Source organism: Mytilus trossulus, chromosome 4, assembly GCF_036588685.1.
Source record: "Mytilus trossulus isolate FHL-02 chromosome 4, PNRI_Mtr1.1.1.hap1, whole genome shotgun sequence".
NCBI lineage: Eukaryota > Metazoa > Mollusca > Bivalvia > Mytilida > Mytilidae > Mytilus > Mytilus trossulus.
The window spans coordinates 80,138,231-80,160,293 of record NC_086376.1 but is presented as its reverse complement, the minus strand read 5'-3'; the positions used below and the strand labels follow the sequence as shown (position 1 = coordinate 80,160,293).

The following is a 22,063-nucleotide window of genomic DNA, read 5'->3' as shown; positions in this document are numbered from 1 at the left end:
GATTTTTTAGGTTCTTTATATTCCTTCTTAACTACATGGAAGACATTTTACTTTCAAAATCATGAAGATGCTATAATAGATTAAATTCTGTGGCAATGTCATGTAAATTTTCCATCACAATATTACCGTATATCTTTTAATGAATTTCATGACAGTCAAATATATGAAATTAGATAATTCTTTTTTAAATGTTGATTCCAATGTACCTAATTGCATTTGGTTACCGCAAAATTTGAAAAAAAATTTCGTCGTATATTGCTATCACGTTGGCGTCGTCCGAATACTTTTAGTTTTCGCACTCTAACTTTAGTAAAAGTGAATAGAAATCTATGAAATTTGAACACAAGGTTTATGACCACATAAGAAAGGTTGGGATTGATTTTGGGAGTTTTGGTACCAAAATTTTAGGAATTAGGGGCCAAAAAGGGCCCAAATAAGCATTTTCTTGGTTTTCGCATTATAACTTTAGTTAAAGTTAATAGAAATTTATGAAATGTTGACACAAGGTTTATGACCACAAAAGAAAGGTTGGGATTGATTTTGGGAGTTTTGGTTCCAACCGTTTAGGAATTAGGGGCCAAAAAAGGGCCCAAATAAGCATTATTCTTGGTTTTTGCACAATAACTTTAGTTTAAGTAAATAGAAATCAATGAACTTTTAACACAATGTTTATGACCACAAAAGGAAGGCTGGTATTGATGTCCCAACAGTTTAGGAATAAGGGGCCAAAAAGGGACCCAAATAAGCATTTTTTTTGGTTTTCGCACCATAACTTTAGTATTTATTAATAGAAATCTATGAAATTCAAACATAAGGTTTATGACCATAAAAGGAAGGTTGGTATTGATTTTGGGAGTTTTGGTCCCAACAGTTTAGGAATAAAGGGCCCAAAGGGTCCAAAATTAAACTTTGTTTGATTTCATCAAAAATTGAATAATTGGGGTTCTTTGATATGCCGAATCTAACTGTGTATGTAGATTCTTAATTTTGGTCCCGTTTTCAACTTGGTCTACATTAAAGTCCAAAGGGTCCAAAATTAAACTAAGTTTGATTTTAACAAAAATTGAATTCTTTGGCCTCTTTGATATGCTGAATCTAAACATGTACTTAGATTTTTGATTATGGGCCCAGTTTTCAAGTTGGTCCAAATCAGGATCCAAAATTATTATATTAAGTATTATGCAATAGCAAGAAATTTTCAATTGCACAGTTATAAATTCAGCAATAGCAAGAAATCTTCAATTGCACAGTATTGCACAATAGCAAGAAATATCTAATTGCACAATAGCAAGAAATTCCAATTGGATTTCAAGTGGAGTTATCTTTCTTTGTCCAGAATAGTAGTTGAATCAACTTAAATCATTGTTTTATACAATATACAATGTATATTCAATTTTACTACCAACTGATAGATGACAATCTTTACCATTCAGTCATTGTCAGTGATAACAAGCACTTTTTTTACATTTTGATATTTTATGATGTATTTAAATGAGTATTTATTGTTGCAAACTTCATTAGAAATTTGAATTGAGATCAGTTTTGAATAAGGGAAAGGGGGATGTGAAAAAAATTGGGGGGGGGGGGGGGGTCAATTTTTTTCATTTCAGATTTCATAAATAAAAAGAAAATTTCTTCAAACATTTTTTTGAGAGGATTAATATTCAACAGCATAGTGAATTGCTCAAAGGCAAATTTTTTTTTTAAGTTCATTAGACCACATTCATTCTGTGTCAGAAACCTATGCTGTGTCAACTATTTAATCACAATCCAAATTTAGAGCTGAATCCAGCTTGAATGTTGTGTCCATACTTGCCCCAACCGTTCAGGGTTCAACCTTTGCGGTTGTATAAAGCTGCGCCCTGCGGAGCATCTGGTTGACAAATGTTTTAAAAAATAGTTTATTATAATAATGTTATTGTATTAAGGGTTTTTTCACAATGATATGAGATTTTATTTTGATGCAATAATTGTTATACTTTTTTTCTCATCATTTGTTTTAATTGACTAGTTTAATTATATGTTGAACATAATGCTGCATATAATATACACTGATTATATAAATGTTTAAAGTTTTCATATGGCATTGTTATTATATTAAAACAGTCAAATAAGCACTGAACAATCCCTTTGATATTTACATGAATTGTTGATTTGTTTGGTTTTTATTTAAAATGGGAGGAGTCATATATTTATGACCTTTTATGCAATTTTTTTTATCAGCCAATCATTTGGGAGAGACCCTGGCACTTATATGATTTTCTCTGCAAAAAATTCTTATGATTTGATACAAGTTTTTCTTTAAAAACTATTAGATGTTTTTATCAACTTATGATTTGTAATTTAAAGTGTCACTGTGAATAAAATAATTAACTCTACTGGGACCAGGTATTGTCAATGCTGTCCTTGACCAAAGTTTTTATCCTCATTTGTATCCATCATATTGTTCATCCTCATCTAAGTATGTTAAATTTAACAAAAGTCTCCTCTGTCGAAACTACTTGGCGAAATTTAACCAACCTTTGGTCACAATCATAATTGGGTATCTGGTGTCAAGAAATGTATCAAATGACCCAATCTGCTATCCAACATGGCAGACATGGTGAAAAATAGCACATTGGGATCAATTGCCAGTGTTGTCCATAATCTTGAAATCTACTATAAAAAGGGAAAATCTAATAGGGAAGATACGTTTTGTTGAGATCTGCCTACTGTTTATTTACATCAAAACTGTTCTTATTATAATCATTGTCCTAAATGATGAATTTTACATTTTTTGTTAAGCCTCAACTTATGTTTCAGAAAGCTCGACATAGGGATAGTGATCTGGTGGTGGTGGCAGCAGCAGTATTGGCTAACTTCTTCAAAGCTTTATTTTTTAGAAGGTGGAAAGCCTGTTGCTTCATACATGTATATACATGCCTTATGTTACGAAGTTTCTGTCTTTCATATGTTCATTGTCTATGACCTCATTTTCATGGTTCAGTGACTACTTGAAAAATAAGTTAAAAACTGATTTTTTTGTTATGTTAATTTCTCTCTTTTGTGTTTTGGATAACTATATTTGGTATGTGCATACTTTGAATGGTCCTCATACTCGTCAGATAGTTTTCACTTGGCCCTGACCTCATTTCATGGATCAGTGAACAAGATTAATTTTTGGTGGTCACACCATATCTCAGATACTATAAGCAATATGTCTAGTATATTTGGTGTATGGAAGGATTGTAAGGTGTACATTGACCTCAACCTCATTTTCATGGTTAAGTGGTTAGACACCATTTGCGAGTATGGTCTTGAGGAAACGATGATAGTCCGTCGGACGGGGACGATAAATGGCTGACCCGTGTTAAGAGAGAGCCATATCTCTTGCACATTAAAGATACCCTTGTAGATTTCGAAAAAGAGCAGGCTAATGCCGCTACAAGGCAGCACTCGCACCCGCAAAGTGGAAAGGGATTAATATAAGTTGCAAAACTTGTTTCCCAATCCACTATAAATAAATATGTTTAAACTAAGTGGTTAGACAGCTAAGATTTGTGTTTCAATCTGTTTTTCTCACACTGTATACAATACTAAGGTACTATATTTGTTGTATGGAATGATTGAAAGGTGTACATGTCCAACTGGCAGCTGTGATCTGACCTCTACCTCATTTTCATGGTTCAGTGGTCAAAGTAAAGTTTTTGAGTTGAGTTTTTTTTCTTTCTTTCTAATACTATATGCAATAGGCCAAATATTTGGTGTATGAAAATATTTTATGATTTACTTGTCAGTTTTAAATTAATTTACATGATATCTGATAAACATATAATGAGGAATTTCACCAGGGTGGTTTGATATAATTTATAATTTCTATTACTTGGTGGGAAAATAAAGAGTTCATTTCTCCATAATATATCCTGATCAGCTAACTATTATTTGTAGAAACCTGGTTTAAAATATTAACTCTTTGATGACGAAGAAAGAGACAGTGGAAGAAAAGCAATTAACAAATTTATTTCATTCAACCTTTAAATAAACAATAATAAATAATCATGTATGTACACAAATATTCCACAACAATATCATGTATAAATTTGCATATCTAAAAAACAAAATTGGTTGAATTCTATCACATCTACTTACTAGTATTTAATATAAGTGGTGATTTTATTACAAACCTGTTGAAGAATTCTTTCACAAAAAAGATGCTCAAGATTTAAACAATACAAGACTTGTTTATGTTTTCAAAAGAAGTAAAATTGCTTGTACACAAACAATAATCATATAAAACCATATGACTTATAAAAGAGAACGAGGCATTTCACCAAACAATTACAACTGAACTATTACCACAAAATATCCTTCAAAGTCATCAATTTTAGTCATAAGATTTTTTTCTGAAACCCTGGAAAGGATACCAGGGTACAAATTCAATGATATACTCAACAAATATTGCACACCATCATATGTGTAGTAAAATGCAGGATAACACATTGTTGTGCAAAACACTCTAGCAGCATGAAGACCTCTTACATCTTAAATGCAAACAAATATTATAAAATTTTTACTCTACAGAAACATAAAAGTACAATTTCATCTAAGAATGTTTGTGCTGTTTTTTCAAAAACATACATGTAATCCATGGAAAGCACTTCTCAAACTGTGATTTTGTGTCAAATACAGTGAAAATGTAGGTGAAATTCCAAGTTTGCCTTTATAGGTGATAACCTAATGTTAAATATGGCCTCCCTTGAGGACCATGTATGTTTAAATTTAACAGTTTTACTATTTTTTTTCTAAGTTTACATCTAACAAAATGATTGCTTATAACAACCAATCCATACAGTCTTCTTGTGAAACATTCAATAGTACAAAAAATGTCATCACTAAATAAGAGTGCATAAACTTAACAATTGGCAAAGAAAAATACACCCAAAAAAGTAACATTTATAAGACTTTTGGAGAACAGCAGTTTCTGTTATAAAGTTTTGATATGATAAAGTTAGATATTGATGAATTTAAAAAATAAAATGTTGTTAGTTTAGTTAAATAAACAATCTTATTTAGGATTTTGTAAGAGGTCATTCTATCGAAGTGAATTAAGTGGCAACCATTGGATCTTCCGCAATTTGTTTTAATTTTTTTTCACTTTTTTATCAAAGTTTTAAAAATTGATTAGGTTACTAAAGGAAGAGAAATTACTTCATAAATATAGGAAATCTGGAAATAAGGTTTCTTATTTGTAATAAGCAGTACTGTAATAAGTAATTAATAATAAAACAATAATAAAATAATAAAAAAAATGTAAAGCAAATACAAAGAAGATTATGCGTCAACAAATAAAGTCCTACAAGCTTTATGAAATGGGAGGAAAACAATGAAACAACTTAGTCTGTCAAATCCAACCTCGACAGTTTTGAATGATGACCTTACGACCTGTTATCTCATTTAAAAGGATCTGAGACCTTAAAATTGATCAAAACTTTTTATTCAAATGTTTTATTATTTCTTTCAATTTCTAATCAAGACCTCGAGACCTTAAGGGAGTATCCTAGTCGAGCCCCATCAAGAAGTAATGATTGGTTTCACTCTTATACACCCTTGGTAGATGGAAAGTTATATGATAAGTATGAATTATCATTGAACTGCTACAACTAGTTATGAAATACAGTTTGTTTTCCACAAACAATACTGGACAAAAATCTAAACAAGGTAAAGGTGACACTTCTGTAATTAACAGTTTTCTGATATCTTTGTTTTATACTATTTTTCTGATACATTGTATTTATGTTTTTTTTTTCTGTTTTTGGATTTCTAAGTTATTTTCAGATTTCAGATATCTTTATTATTTGCAGTTTTTTTTTTTATGATACATGTATTTAAAGTGTTGCTGTTATAACAGCTTTTACATTTTATGTCGTTTTCTGATATATCTGTTGTTTTTAAATACAGACAATAAAAGAAATTTAGAAAAAAAGAACATAGTAAATATGTTAATATATCAAAACAGCTATGCATATAACAAGCACTATACAACATTTAAAAAGAAAAGAAAATATAATTCAAACTAAAGTAAATATTACATAACAACAAGCTCGATGATAGTCGTTCCAAGCAATATATAACAGAAGGCCTGATACAGGTATTTGTTTGTTCTTATAAGAACATATCACAAAATTAGTCACTAACATTTTAAAGCAAAAAAAAAATTCTAAAAAAAATATCACTTGATATAAAAAAATTAAATAATAGTCATTTATATGTGATGGTTTGTCAAAATTCCTCTGGTTTGTTAGCATTTCAACCAACAGCCCTTCAACAGACTACATTAAACTAAATATAAAACTATCTTCTTATACATCTAAAATTCCAAATAGATACCTGTAGCATTAATTTCCCTAGAAAACATTATAGTTTGAAATTATTTATTCCTAAAGCTACTTATTTTCCCTCAGTTGTTTTCTAACTGCATATGAATTTTCTATCACACTTAAAACAAAACAAATAAATGAATCATGAGTCAGTTTTTTTAGGTTTTTCTGTACAAAAAGAATACAGTAAAAAATTATTCAATATTTAACAATATCATGGGACAGTATGGCTTTTTATTTGGCTTGATAAATTCGAAGCAGAGTGAAATATTTCAAATAAAGAAGCTCTTATCGAGTGTTGAGCAGGTATTGTATCTAATTATTAAAGAATTATTTCAAAAACTAAACATTTTTAATAAGGAACTAATTCTTTTATTCTTTTATGTATAGTACATGTATTTCAACTCAGATAAACAGGGAATATAAATGCAGTATCTCAAGATCCTTTACATTTTAAAGCTATCAATTTTAAAGAAAGAAAAAATATTTGAACTCAGCTCTGCCAGAGGAATATCACTCTCATCTGTCATTATCATCAGACCACATTGTTTTTGGACAGGTTTGTAAACACCATAAAATACAGTACAACTGAAAGCAAAATGGAGGTATAAGCAAAACTGTGAATAATTGTGTAAAGTGCAAACACCCAAACAGAATTACAATCATGCCAAAATAGACATTTTCTAGTACACAGTGGCACTGCTAATGATACACTTATTCTTAATAGTAAAAACAGGGTTCTCACTAAGGATTTTTAAAGGCAGGTCCTGGGACTCGTCATTTTTGGCCATGGTGAGTCCAACAGTAAGAAGATATTTTATTTTAATATAATTTGTTATTTTGGTCTCCATGACCTAATAGAGTAATGAACTGACATTAAATTTAGATTACTTTAAACTTTTGCTATAAAATAATGATATTTGTGTTCAGTTATACAAAATATTTCAATCTTTGGACTCACCAGTTTTGAAAATGGTGAGTCCAGACAGATTTTAATGAGTCCAGGACTCATGGACTCGCCTTAGTGAGAACCCTGGTAAAAACTTAAAGTCCCCTAACATATACAATTTTTTTACATGAGAAGTTAAATGCATACAACAGATTTTCTATCAGTACTTTTACCGCTGAAGTGGGAAATAGATGCTAAATAAACAACAGAGCTATTACTTTCATCTTTCTAAATTATTAAATTGATAAAGCTAATTGATATATATAGTCCTACAACCTAGTTTTCATGGTTTCATTGGATTTTTGTCTTGCTTTGAAACAAGCTGAACACAAATAATCAGTTTTTTCACTGCCATAAAATTCACATCCTTGAGTTTGACAGTGTTTTGTTCCTGCAGGACCAACAGGACGGTTTGTGGACTGAACACTTGTGGTAGTTGAAATTGGTTTACTTGGGACAGGTACCGGTTCTGGTTTCCCATTTGTCCCTGACATAGATGCAGGTCTTGCTGTCTGTTTGTTAGCAGTCATATTTTGAATTTTTGGCAGAAGTTTTGGAGAAGGTTGTGTTTTCAAATTAACTTTGTATTCCACATTATCATAATCTGGTGATGGTGTCCTTAACCTTGAATATTTATTCAATGGAACATTTCCTGTAGAACGACTCCTAGTATCAGCAGAATTTGTGTTTGGTGTTGGATTTGGTTTATTACGAAGATTAACCTTGGCTAATTCTGATGCCTCGTCCTCATCTACATGAGTATAAAACTTTGACTTCCCATAGGTTTCTACCTCAGAATTCTGTTTAGGACCACGTCCTGGATACGTAGCATAATTTTCCTTCAATGGCCTATTACGGTCAAGAGTTGCATTTTTTTGCTCTTCAAAACATTTTGAACAAAGATAATGTGTATCTACATTTCCAATAAATTTGCATTCAGAATTGACACATCTGACTGGTGTTCCAGATATATGCAAATCCTGTAAAGAAGCTCCTATTGAACGTCTTCGTATTTCATCTCCAGCAGCTTTCAGGAGTGAACGTTCCTCTCTAAAACGACCTTCCGCACTTTTAAGATAATTCCCGATCATTTTAGTTTGCTCATCTATTATCTTAACATTAAGTTTGGCTGTCCATACAAACTTATGTTCCTGATCAATCATGGCTGATATTGTCATGGGAACCTTTGTACTCTGTGTAAGTCCACTTCCAATTGAGGCTTTACGACTTTTATCATTATCTGGACCCATCGCTTTGAGAGATTTTCCAACATTTCCAAAATTTTTCTTTAACTTTTTACCAACAGTCTTACCTAAACTCCCAAACTGTTTTGACACACTTTGTTTAGATCCTTTTCCATCCTTCTTTTTCTCTTTCCCTAAACAGGCTACATTATCGTCAGAATCATATGATCCACTAGATTTACGATCAGTGTCACTATCCACATCAGATTCAACATACGGAATACGTTCCAAATCCATATATTTTTGTAACAAATTCATATGGTCTTCACGAGAAAGAGTTGTTTTTACTTTGGCAAGAGTGTTACCTGTACCAGTAGAAAAGTTAAAGTTTGCTCCTGGATCTACGTTGAAATGTAACTGTAATAGATTGAGATCTGGTCCAACTAATGGAATAGATACTGAAAAATAAAGTAAACACATTTTTGTATACTTTATTTCTAATATAATCCTGATTTCTAATATAATCATGATAATAACATCAACAAATACTGTAAAAAAAAATAATTTTTAAGTATAAGTTCAATATAATTATGATAATTACACCAACAAATACTTTAAAAAATATTCAAGTACCGTTAAAAAAATTAAAGGTCAAAATTCAATTATGTGTATCTTATAATAAAACTGACTTAACAAATAAGTTGCTAGTTCATGCTGTATATTTCCAGTCACAAAAAAAAAAAAATAAATAACCCATCACACTGTTATTTCAGATTGTACATGTTTAAATAAAAACCTTTTTAATATTCTGTAACCATCCAATGTCTTAGTTCAAATATTGTCTTTTTATAATTAATCCGTTTAATTTCAATTTCTGAAAATTAAAAACTGTTTATCATTGAAATTGTGAAGGATTTTATTCATGTTCTCCTGTCTCTGGTGTCAGTATGATGAACATGTACATGTCATACTTCTTTGTTTGTTTGTTTGTAGTAAATTAATCATTCAGATGAGTATATTACAAATATTCAATAGCGATATATCAAACGATTATTTTACTACTTTTACAAAGGGAGATAATTTAAAAGGTTGTTTCTAAGTTAAAATAAGTAAACAAATCCACTTCCAACTTTCTTTTGATTGTTATATTGAAAGTATTCTATACATACATGGAAGACTAGGTTTATCTTTCTGAGATTTCTCTTTTTCCATTGGAACAAGAGCAGAAAAATGTGCAGCATCATACGTCAACAATAATGGTGATCTATAACACGTTGCTGGATTGCATTCTAAGGGGAGATAAATCCCTCCAAAAGGTATTGGTGCTAGAGCGTCACCATGAGTATCCTTTAACATGGTATCTGCTACAATAATTATGGCACGCTGTAAAACATGAGCCAGGACAAAGACATGGAATTCCTCTAAACTTTCATAAACAACTGGGTCTACATCATCACTAGAATTGCTGAAAAACAAAAACAATAAGACTTCATGTAATTGAGACAGAATGGCAATTGAATAAAAATTTTGGATGACTATCTTTACATCTTATCCAGAAACTATTCATATAAGTCTATGTATGTTGATGTATTTCTTAAGAGAAACTAGAAAAATACTATCTCAAATTAGTACAATTTAATAGGAATTGTAAATAAGTGACATTCCCTGACTGTTTATGACATCATTATACTTATTTCATTGGATGTTGGATGTGTAATGCTTGATAATTAAGTCTTAGATGTATGATTTTTTTAATTAGTTGTTAGTGGCATTGAACTGGCTGTCAGTAACTGTGAATTCTCTCAGTTCTGTACTTTAGTGTCTTTTTTGTTGTTGGGATATAGAAGTACCTGGCCGTGTCCACTCTGTGTTCTTGTTAGATGTATTTCTCTTTGTATCGAACTAATTTTTATAGTTTGTTCTTATGTTTTACTGTTACACTATTGTCCCATTGTCAGGCTGACATGTTTTATCTAGCCACATTTTTGTGCCTGTCCAAAGTCAGGAGCCTCTTTCCTTTGAAAGTCTTGCATGTTTTGCAATTTTAGTTCATTGATATGCTTTGGAGTTCAGTGTGACGTCCATTTTCACTGAACTTGTACACCACTTTATCTAGGGACCAGCTGAAGTCCACCTTTGAATGCTGGATTTTCACTCTTTGCTGAACATTAATTGATGGCCTTTAGCTGTTGTCTGCTCTTTGGTCAAGTTGTTGTTTCTATGACATATTCCTCATTTTCATTCTCAATTTTATTCTAAATTGAGTCTTCTTATTTATTTTTTAAGTAATGCCTTTGTTAAAGATCACTGAATCCTCTTACATATTTCAGCCATTAATTTATATTACCAAGTATTACCTGGTAAACCCTGAGTTTTCCCAGTTATTCTATCTGGACGTGCCAATAAATAGATTTGTTTTAGACTGTTGTTTGATTTAATGTTGTTTTTCTTTTGTGTATACAATTGATTATATTGAACTTTTTTTATCTGTATTGGTATCTTTATTTTGTTCGAGTCATACCTATTTGTGACAGGGCTGTCACAACAGCTGCTGTTTCTACGATTGTTCCATGGAAATGATCTGGGGGTAGATGATGCTAGCTTTAACACACTATTCCATTCTTTTTGCCATTCTTCTTCAGTAAACACTAAACCATACTGTAAGATAGAAAATGTTGACAAGATTTATTATATAAACTTTAAAAACATACAATATATGCACATTGCAGGAAAATATATAAATTGATAGGAAAATTTATAAATTGATTGGCACAATCTTTATACCTGTTTTGTAGTGATATGAGTACAAAGGAATTACTGTATGTACCTTTCTTTTCTTGTACTTAATTTTTGGTATTTCCAAAGAATTTGCATATATTTAAATTTGCATTTTTTTAAAATATCAAAATATAATTATAAGAGACATATAAAATGTTCATTTTTCAAATTATTATTTCTTTCAATAAATAAAACAAAATAAACAATGATTAATCCATAATCAAAACAAACATCTGTTCCATAAAAGCTAATATTCAATTGAATTGTAAGTTACACAATACACTGTCATATTCAGCTTTTGTCATAATTTGTTAGCTTTTGTCTTTTCATCCTTTATTGGTTTTCTGTATGGATCACTGATGTTGTTTAAAGTTTCACAGTTCATTTGTGGTTACACTAAATGTTACAGTTGTATTTTCCAGTGATACTTGTTGAATGACTTTTATGTGCATGTTTTCTGCATGCATATCCAACAAAAACAGTCTAAAAAAAACCTACAAATAGATCACTGACAGAGCAAACCAAACCAAACCAAAATATGGGGGTGATATCCAGGATCTCAATGCTCCTTGTCAAATAATCCAAGTAAGATGCTTTTTTAATTATGACACTACCAGTATAGTACACAGTTAAAACAAATCCCAGCCAATATCATGGTCATTAGACTAGAGTAGAGACAAAGACCAAGAGACCATTGGTGGCCTTTGACTGTTTTCTACTCTTCGGATTGTTGTCTTAGACACATTCCCAGTTTCCATTCTTAATTTTAATACATACCTGTACATATAGTGGAGTCTAATAAATCAGAGATCCATTACATACCTGTAAATTCAGTTGAGTCTGGTGCCATCTCCATCTTCTTTTAAGTGCTGTACAATATGGTTTACATGTTAGGGAGTCATACAAAGCTTTCCTCAACATTAACTGTCTATCATGTATACCCAACATTGCTGTAAAGTAATTTATTAAGAAAATATTCTAAGAATGAGTAAGATATCTATCAATCAAATATCACTGAAACATAGCTGATTTGGGAATTGGATTGAAATCCATAGATGCCTAATGCATTTACATATCAAATATCTGTGATCTATCGAGTATCAAAATACTTCTTCCACAAAAATCTTTATTAGATAGTACATGTATTGAATTCCAAAGTTAATGACCATGGTCCTCAATGCTCTTGGTACTTTATTTGGCCTATTAAAACAATTTTGATTCAAGCGTCACTGACAAGTCTTTTAAAGACAAAACATGTGTCTGGTGTAAATACAAAATTTTAATTCTGGTATCTATGATGAGTTTATTTAATTGCTACCAAAGTTATAATGCCTATAGCTATAGCTAGATTTTTTATCTTTCTAATTAAAACTAGACAAGGACTTTTTATTTCCACTTTATCTTATTCATTCATCAGGTCATTTATGAAACTACTATCTTAAATAATCGTCAACATCATTGTTACATGAGTTGTTTTTCTTCCAGCTGGAAGTTGTTTGAAAGAATTCAAAAATATTATTCAAAGCTTGGAATTAAATTGTAAAAGTACATTTCTAAATATCAAAAGAACACTTGTTTTTGGGACACTTAACAACGTAAATATAAAGTGTTGGTTTTATATAACTATTTTAATTACCAAGTGAAGCTGCATGTAGTAGACAGTTTCCATCCCCAGAGGTTGCCATGGGTATCAACCTTTGACAAATTCCCATGTCTGCCCACCAGTTTAATCTCCCTGTAATTAGAATCAATATTGTAGCATACTGACTGATCTATTCAGATTATTTTTCTGAATATAGAAAGATAACAACCTCCCATATTTTCCCATTCATTAGCTCTTTATTTACTACTCAGTAAAAAATAATTTAAACAATTTGCAACTTAAACTGTCTCACACAATAAAACATTATTTCAGCTGCTGTGATTGGCTGATACCTAATGATGTCATAAATATTTAGCTTTGATGGAAACAAATTTGTCGTTGCCCTATTCAATGACATTTTTTTTGCATTTGAAGGAATGAAAAACATTCAAGAGAAACAATTTCTCATCTTATTAGCTTCTGATTTATGATATTTCTCAATTTATAATATATCAACTTGATTGCTAAAGCTCCTATGTTGCAAATTTGAAAACTGCTTGTTTAATACTGTAAAATAAAAGCCTTATGAACTTTAATGTGACACTTTTTGTTGAGTGAATACAGCCAACAAGAAAGATTCACATATTGATGAGCTGCTGATATTTCATGATATCACAGTTTATCAATTCATCACGCTATTTCTCATCTTGCTAATAACTTCTCCTCAGACATTGAAACATAGCTTATAAGTTCTGATTAAATCTCAAAGCTGAGACATAAAAGTTGACATAGGTAAAGGAAAGGAAGAAAACCTTAACAGGCCAGACTGCTGTCAAATTCATGTCGATTTTCCTCAAAATTTTCAGACATGATTCATAACATTTATCTGCCAAAAAAATCTGAACTCATCCGAACTCATAATATAATTTTGACCAAAGTAGAACTGAGATCAAATGAACCAATCACTGGTTAAATTTAAAAAAAACAGGTCAGGAAAAAGATAAATTGGGTCAGAATTAAAGAAATTTATATTGTATTACTTTTACACTTCGAGAAAAAACAAATGACAAATGGTGAAAAGTTTACTGTTTAGAAATGCTCATGTTTTGTTTTTAAAGATATTGAATAAAGTCTTTCTCTAAACTTTGCATGTCGTGATTATATTGCATCCCTTTTCCTTCAGGACATGGTCTCAGTTTTTGCATTTAATAAAAAAATCTTTAAAATCATTATCAACTATTAAACTCAGTGAAACCTTTTTTTTAAAATCTATAAAAAAGTAAATCTTCTAAGAAACAGTAAGATATATTTGACATTTTTTAAATTAGCATCAGAAACAGATTAATGACAAAAGTAATTTGAACACAGCACAGCTATCTAAAGAAACATAAAAGTAATGCCTTCTTTGAATGTTAGTGACTCAGAAATATTAGAATTGTATAGTTCCTGATTATACAAGGTATTAGTTGCTAGATCAATAGTATTAAATCAGTTAATGTATACTTGATCTAAGTGGTGGTATTCAGAAATATATAATTGGAGAATCCATTCATTAATGTCAATGAACCTTACACGAACACTAATACCATGAATACCAGCTGATTATTCCAAAATGTAATGTTTCATGTATAGTACTAAAGTGTGTCAAATTACGTTTTTAGTGAAAAATATTACAATTTACAACAATTTCTTTCTTAATGTACAATAGTTACTTTTCTAATAGAAAATACTGTTGAATCATACTTATTTGTAAGGTACCAATTTTTGTAGATTTCTTGGATATATATATGTAGGACTCAAATCTATGGCGGGTTCCAAATCTATGGCAGATTCCTAATCTATGGCAAATGTGACGTTATAAACGACAAACAACTCAAATCTATGGCAGATTTTTGTTTTCTCCAAATCTATGGCAGATCTAACGTATAACGTCACAATGCAATAACGCCATATTACATCGTCGCCGCTGCAAACGATGGCGGTACCCATAGAATTGAACACCATTCTAGATGACAACAATTTGGCGATGGTCTACATAAAGATGTGACCCATTATCCAGAAAAGGGACACAATGTGCTGTACCGGTCGAAGTCTGCGATGAACAAGGACACCGCTTTTTTCAGTAACGGATATTTCAGAAAAGGAGTTATCATAGTATACATTTTACTGTCTTCGGTTGGCAAAGCTTATAAAGTGAAACATGAAATTAACGGATACCAATTTTATTTAGGTCGTCATAAAATAAAAAAAGATGCCATAACGATGAATAACATATTATTTGAACATTCAAACTGTTTATTTTTTATTTATCCAGCTTTTTTTCATTTATTAAAGATCCACCTTCTTGTTTGTTAAGGGACTAAACGTTAATTACTAGTTGGTTACATGAATGCACAGATTAGAAAATGTTTATTTTTACAAGGCACATCATTTCAATCTTGAAGTCTGTATTTTTGTTATGAATTCATCATTTACGGTTGTTTTTTTTGCCGCCATGATTTTGTTGACCAGTATTTATTGTTTATTTCACAAATGTTTATAGACATGCTTCCGTTGTCGTACACGTTCGCTAGTTTAAATAATGCAAGTTAATGATCGTATGTGTACTGCATTTTTTTTCCATTTGCAATTCATTTTTCATAGACTTGGACACACTAAAATTCCGCCAAAGATTAGGAAATTACAAAACTTGCCATAGATTAGGATTGTAAAATATCTGCCATAGAATTGGGATGGCATGACGTCACATTTACCATAGATTAGGAATCTGCCATAGATTTGGAACCCACCATAGATTTGAGTCCTACATATATATAGGTTAAAGCACAATTTGAATGTCCACTCAAGTTCACATTTTCTATAGATTTGTATGCTAAAACCGCAAAACCACAAAATCATTATAATATAGTCACCAAAATATGATTTTTCCTGAATCAAAGAAAAATTAGAAAATGGTCACTACGAACATAAATGAATACAGTACATCATTGCAGAATATTATAATCCCTGTCATGTTACTAATGAAGAACCATTCTAATCTTGCAAAATTCAACTTTTTCCAATATACTGTACTGATATGTGGTCTAATGGCATTATCATGCTCATCTTATGTGCCAGGAGTCCTGGATTTGATTACCGGTAAATAAAAGATTTTATAAATGATATTTGCTGGTCCCCCCTCCTTCCGAAACTTATTATTAAGAGATGACCTGTCTATCTGCGGTCAGGATGTTGTGTTGGACCTGTCTCCTGCATACTGTACCTTGTAAGCTAGTGTCAGATAAAAAAACTGACTTTTACTTTGTAAGCTAGTGTATGAATTTTCAGTATAAACCTATACCCAAGTCTTTTAACAAATATATTATAAATTTCTGGTTATTATTGTGTATTGTCCTGTAGTATTATTAAAAGCTAGTGTTATACAATGCAGAATGGTTACCACAACATGTTATTCTACTGGTTAACTATTGGTGTCATAAGTCCAATATTTGTAAATGGTTTCCTTTCTTTAAAATAATTACCATTTTCTTTCATTCAATATAAATGCAGTTTCCTTTTCTAATTTAGCATGCATTTACCTACTTTCATTTGTCATTTGTTCATTCAAGAATGTGTCAGCTGAATTTTAAGAATTGCATAGTCATGATTGTTATTATATAACTAAATTATCTTGTCTATGCATGACTGAACATATTCATTTTTTTTATGTATAAATATTAAGGCCGTTACTTTTTCTCATTTGAATGTACATTTTCATTTCAGGACCTTTTATAGCTGACTATGTGGTATGGGCTTTTCTCATTGTTGAAGGCCATGTTGTGACCTATAGTTGTTGATTTCTTTTTCATTTTGGTCATCTTGTGGACAGTTGTCTCATTGGCAATCATACCACATCTTCTTTTTTTATATCTTGAGATTAATGACTCAATATGGGAAAGGTTGCACATAAATTTTAGTTATTGTTGGTCTGAATTTTATTGTCAAAATACAAGATTTGTATACCTTAAGGGTTAGCTATGAAAATAAAAACATACATTTAACCTTTAACTTCAGATCAATTTACCACAATACTAAAGAATAGACTAGTTACCACCTAGTATAGCAGCTGCATGCTTTTACATATAAGTGAATCCTTTTTTCTTTTAAACTTTTTTTAAGTATCTAACAGTAAAACATAACTATTTTACTTTCTTAATTTACATTATAATTTCCGAATTTTGAGCCTTGCAAATCTGGTGGGTTTTTTTTTTGTTTTTTTTTTTAAACATCCTTAATACATTTATACAAATCTATATGCATCAATACTTTAACACTTTTAAAAATGAAGTCCATTTGATAAAAGTCATTAACTTTATCTCCACTATTTTTTAAAATCAAGTTTGACTTATAGCATACATGTTACTTAATGTTCATTTTTCTATGAGGAGACTTCTAAATATACTTGTGTAACCTGAAATTTTGTGTAAGAACTTATAATAACTGGTTTTGGTGGAATTAACATTCACGATAAATCCAGAAAAGCCCTTCAGATGCACAAATATTATTCAGTGTTATTTTTAATTACTCCAAAAAAATAAAATACAATGAACCAACAAAATTTGACCAGAACTCACACCATACTGTAAGAGTTGTCGACACAACAAAGCTTAGACTATATAAACATTTGATTAACATGAAGGCACTAGTAGATTTGTATCTAAAATTAGTCATTTTTCATTCTTTACTACCTACATAGTCAATTCACATAAGATTCAGTTCTTTGACAATATTATACATAATATCAGTGGCAGATTTAGGATGCCCTCACCCTTTTTGTGGGAAAAATTTGGTTGATAATTTAGGCAATCATGGAAACATGATTGTAGCTGGCCCCTATTAGGCAGTCAGTAATCCCCCACTTATGAAAGTTTCTGTATCCCCCACTGATTATGGTCAGTGGTTGCCTCAACTCTCTTGTCATAACTACCTACCTGCTTGTTCTAACGACACAAGGGTGGAAGTCTCTATCAACTCTTTCTCAAGGAATGCCCTGAAGTCAGCAGTATACACGGTTAGATCTGGTAACATAAACGTTTGTGTGTACAAGTGATCCTTACTATCTTCTTCAATGTCATGGAGAAGCTTGTTTTGTGTCTGCTTAACAAGAGTCTCATTTTCCATAATCTTTGATATACCTCTCTTTAAAACTTTGGGTGCTACAAAAAAATTAAAGAATTCTATTTCAATTGAGATTGTTCTAGACATATTGTATAAGATCATGACATTTTTGAAGTAGAAATAATTTCAATTCTAGTGAATTCATGTACATTATTCATTCATCTTAAGAAACTCGTGTTATTTCAACAAAGGTAAACAGTTGGTCTAAGGTCTTGTTTAAGTTCAAAAGTGACTGTGCCAAGAAAGATCTAACATATGATGGTTTAACTCAAACTTGCTAGTGTATAGGAATATACAGATATTAGAAATTTTAACATTTCCTATCTTTTAAAAACTCTTCATTGGTACATTGTATTTTAACTTGAGCTAAGAGTAGAATTATCAGAAACAAATATATAAAATCTTATTATATCCAAGAACGCAATAAAGAATAGGAGGAAGAGTATTAAACACATATTTGTAAACTTTGGCAATATTTGGCAAACTTATTAAATAATTTAAACAAGGAATTAATTGAAACTGGAATAAATTTGAATTCTGGAAAATAGATGAAAAATTTATGATGAATACTAACCAAACTAAAAGGGTTAGCCATGCACACATGGATAAAGGGGGTTAGTAAGTTCATACTGAAATGACAATGAAAGTAAAAATAACCATGGCTAACCCTTTTTAGTTGGGTTAGTTTTCATCATACATTTATAATCAATTTTCCAGAATTCAAATAATTCCTTATTTTTACTAAGTTGAAAGAAACATCATGTCACATTGATGATGCAAACAAAACTATCATATTATGTTGACATCAGACATATACAGGATTTAAGACACTCATTGTATAACATTTGTTGGCACTTGGCAATATGGTTAGAATATCTATCCATACATTTTTTATAAACTTTTTCTTCAAATAATTGCTTGTTGCTTGAGTCTTTGGTAATTTCAGGTAAGAAAACTAAAACTGCAATCAATTTAATTAGTACATCTTAAATAATTCATTTGAGAATTATGATAGAAAAAAAATATTTCTGACATGCAACTTACAAGCTGGAGGTGATTTCATTGGTACATTGGTTTTCTGTACTTGCAAACTAGAGTTATTCCCCTTGGCAGGAGTTGATGGTAAAAAGACGGAATCTGTACTCCCAGTACTAATTCTGTTGGCACTGACATTGATTTGTGATATATTCTGACCCTTGGCAGTTTGATCAGGCTTTGTAGGAGCTGGTTTAGCAAAACTTTCACTCGCAGGACGTGGAGCTACTGTTTTGTTATCATTACCTAAAATATAACAAATATATAAATATAACAATGAATTGTACATATTTGACATTGAATCAAAATCCAATTACTGTGGATCAACATATCTAAAACCCTTTATAATTGAAGGATAGCTTCCTTAATAGCTCCATTTCCCGTTCTTAAATATATAAATATATAAAGGTTTTAACTACAACTACCACCTAAATTTTTCATTATCAATGATTCATGTAAATTAGGTCAAGGTTAGATGAACCCAAACATGTACACTTGCAATCATTCCATACATTTTTTTTTATAGTATCCAACAAAGAGACCCAAATATAAAAAACTATCAATTACATTGACCAATTAACCATGAAAATGAGGTCAGGGTCAGGTCTTACCCTTCAGTCAGACATGTACATCTTACAATCATTACATACACTATATATGGATAAAAGCTGGAGGCCATTTTGTGGCATAAGCATAACAAATAACAAGTGCAAATGTTTTTTATCTTGTTTTTCATCAGTTTATTGTTAACAAATGTTATTTATTGTAAACAAGTGTAACTAAAGATCATTTTGCCAAACATATGCATGAAAAGTACAGGATACATGTATGGATTTGTGAAACTGAAGTTATCTTTCATATTTTTTTAATACTGAACAGAATACATTTTCTTGATAACTCTATCAAACAAAGTTTTATCATATTATGATTTGCTACATCAATTAATTCCTCAGATTACGTAAATAAATAATTAAGTACTCAAAATTGATTTTCTGATTAACCTTCTAAAATCTTGAAATTTTTAGCTATCACAATTGAAAAACGTTTCTGAATTTGAGAAGAGAAACTAACATCTACACTATTTATCTATTAAAACATTTTATGAATTGAAAATAAATGTATCTTCACTAATTAATAGATCATTTGACATTGTAATGTTGAATTGATCTTTATTCTAATATTATCTTATTTACATTCCATTGAAAGTATTTTTTAATATGAAATCAATTACACAATGATGAGTTACAGATCAATTGATGCTCAAATCCTAAAACAATTCATTGTTTTCTAATTCAAAATATGATTTCTATCAAAAATATTATTTTATAATTACTGACACATGTTTTATAATTACAATGTTGAATGAGTGGTCTAATAGACTGAAGAATATTATAGTTTAAACATCTTTCCTAATGTCCTCATTTTTCATATGGTTCTTATACATTTACTTCAGATCTCAAATTATACTGCTAATTATGTGCATTTGAAATTGCTATGGATCTGAGTTGTAAATGATAGGTATTTTATTCATATAAGCCTATTGATTAAATAGATGGCCGATGCTAACATTAGGCACCATTTTCATGGGCTATAACACCTTAGAACTTGTTCCACAATGCATTTATGATTAAGTTATTTTTTCAATTTAACAACTCAAAATACAGAAATGTTGGTTTAATAACTTAAATACATTCTGATTCTGAATCCAACTATAACTTGAAAAAGTACAAGTCTATGGCTTTTATTTAGATACTGAAATCCTAATAAGACAATCACTCTAGATCGTTTGTAAGCAAGCAGTTCAACCTTTTAAAGCCCTTAATGAATGACTTAAAACTGTCAAATTGTGCAAAATAAACATTAAGACTTATTGTATAATACATTTGACTACTGTTGAAGATAGAGTGTTGATATCTTTTGACCTTTTGTGTACAACAGTTGGGTTGTACATCTAATCAATAAAAAAACATGCCATCTTCTACTACATTTGTATTAAAAAGTACCAAAGATAAATCCATCCAGTTTAAATAACTACTCTATATGCTAAGAACAAATGCATAATTTACTGGAAACTGTTAAAGGATTAAAACTTGTTCACAGTTCAATAAACACAACAATTTTCAGATCTGTTTCAAATAAAATTTTGTCTCTGCTACTTGAATAAAACAAAATTCTTGCAAATAAGACTTGTGATTGTGCAAATATTTTACAACAAGTGTATGTCATGTATGTATCTCTAGGTCACAATGCATATGCTCCGCTTGTATTATCACATTTGTATGTTCAATGAACAGTGAAATGATGGTCAAATCTGTAATTTGACATATGTTTTAAAAATTCACATTAAAAAATAAAAATATCTACACAATGCCTTCTAAAACTATAGGCAAGGATTACAAGCATACCACAAAATGTAACTATAATTTTACCTGAATTAACTTTTATTGGTTGACTGAGTGGTCTACCTGCTGGACCTTGACTGGACCAGGCTCCTACTGCTGGTTTCTCCATATTACTTGGCCTTACAGTTGCTGGTGTTTGTATGTGTCCAGAATTAGCTGTTGCATGTCCTATTCCAGTCCTAACATGTTCTACAGGAATTGGGCGAAGTGTCGGTCGTAACTGGCTGTTGTAAGGAGTAGGTGGATAGTATGGTCGGATTCTGTTAACTCGCACCAGTTCATCAAACAATCGAATGGCTTGATTAGGATCCCAGTTTGCTTCTGAAAAAGAAATTACAAATCAATTTGTTATATACAATTTTCCATAATATATTGACTGTCCTAAAGAAATTTGTCACCTATTGACCTTGACACAACTCTTATGTCATATGTACTTTTACAATGAAAACTTATTTTTACTTGAGCTTTAGTTTTGTGGTATTATGATGAATAACCTATTGCATTTGACTTTAAAAAGTTTTTTACAAATGCATGCTGTCACAGTCTTCCATAAATAACTGTATTACTGGTAAAAATATGTTCAAACTTATATCTTATGATTTATTTAACTTTAGGTTGTA

The 22,063-nt window shown here is 30.6% G+C and overlaps 1 protein-coding gene across 4 annotated transcripts in view; it reads right to left on the bottom strand.

Moving 5' to 3' along the window:
* Nucleotides 1–7,154: 7,154 nt before the first annotated feature.
* The window catches only part of LOC134716082 (OTU domain-containing protein 7B-like), a 40,359-nt gene continuing 25,450 nt past the window's right edge, over nt 7,155–22,063 (bottom strand). For all 4 annotated transcript variants that reach the window (XM_063578829.1, XM_063578828.1, XM_063578830.1 and 1 more), the window contains 8 exons: nt 21,471–21,764; nt 19,051–19,287; nt 17,820–18,044; nt 12,904–13,002; nt 12,090–12,217; nt 11,011–11,147; nt 9,659–9,954; nt 7,155–8,947 (listed from right to left, as the gene is read on the bottom strand). In XM_063578829.1, the coding sequence (XP_063434899.1) occupies nt 7,575–8,947; nt 9,659–9,954; nt 11,011–11,147; nt 12,090–12,217; nt 12,904–13,002; nt 17,820–18,044; nt 19,051–19,287; nt 21,471–21,764 (2,789 nt within the window). In that variant the 3' untranslated portion in view covers nt 7,155–7,574. The remainder of the gene's footprint in view (nt 8,948–9,658; nt 9,955–11,010; nt 11,148–12,089; nt 12,218–12,903; nt 13,003–17,819; nt 18,045–19,050; nt 19,288–21,470; nt 21,765–22,063) is intronic.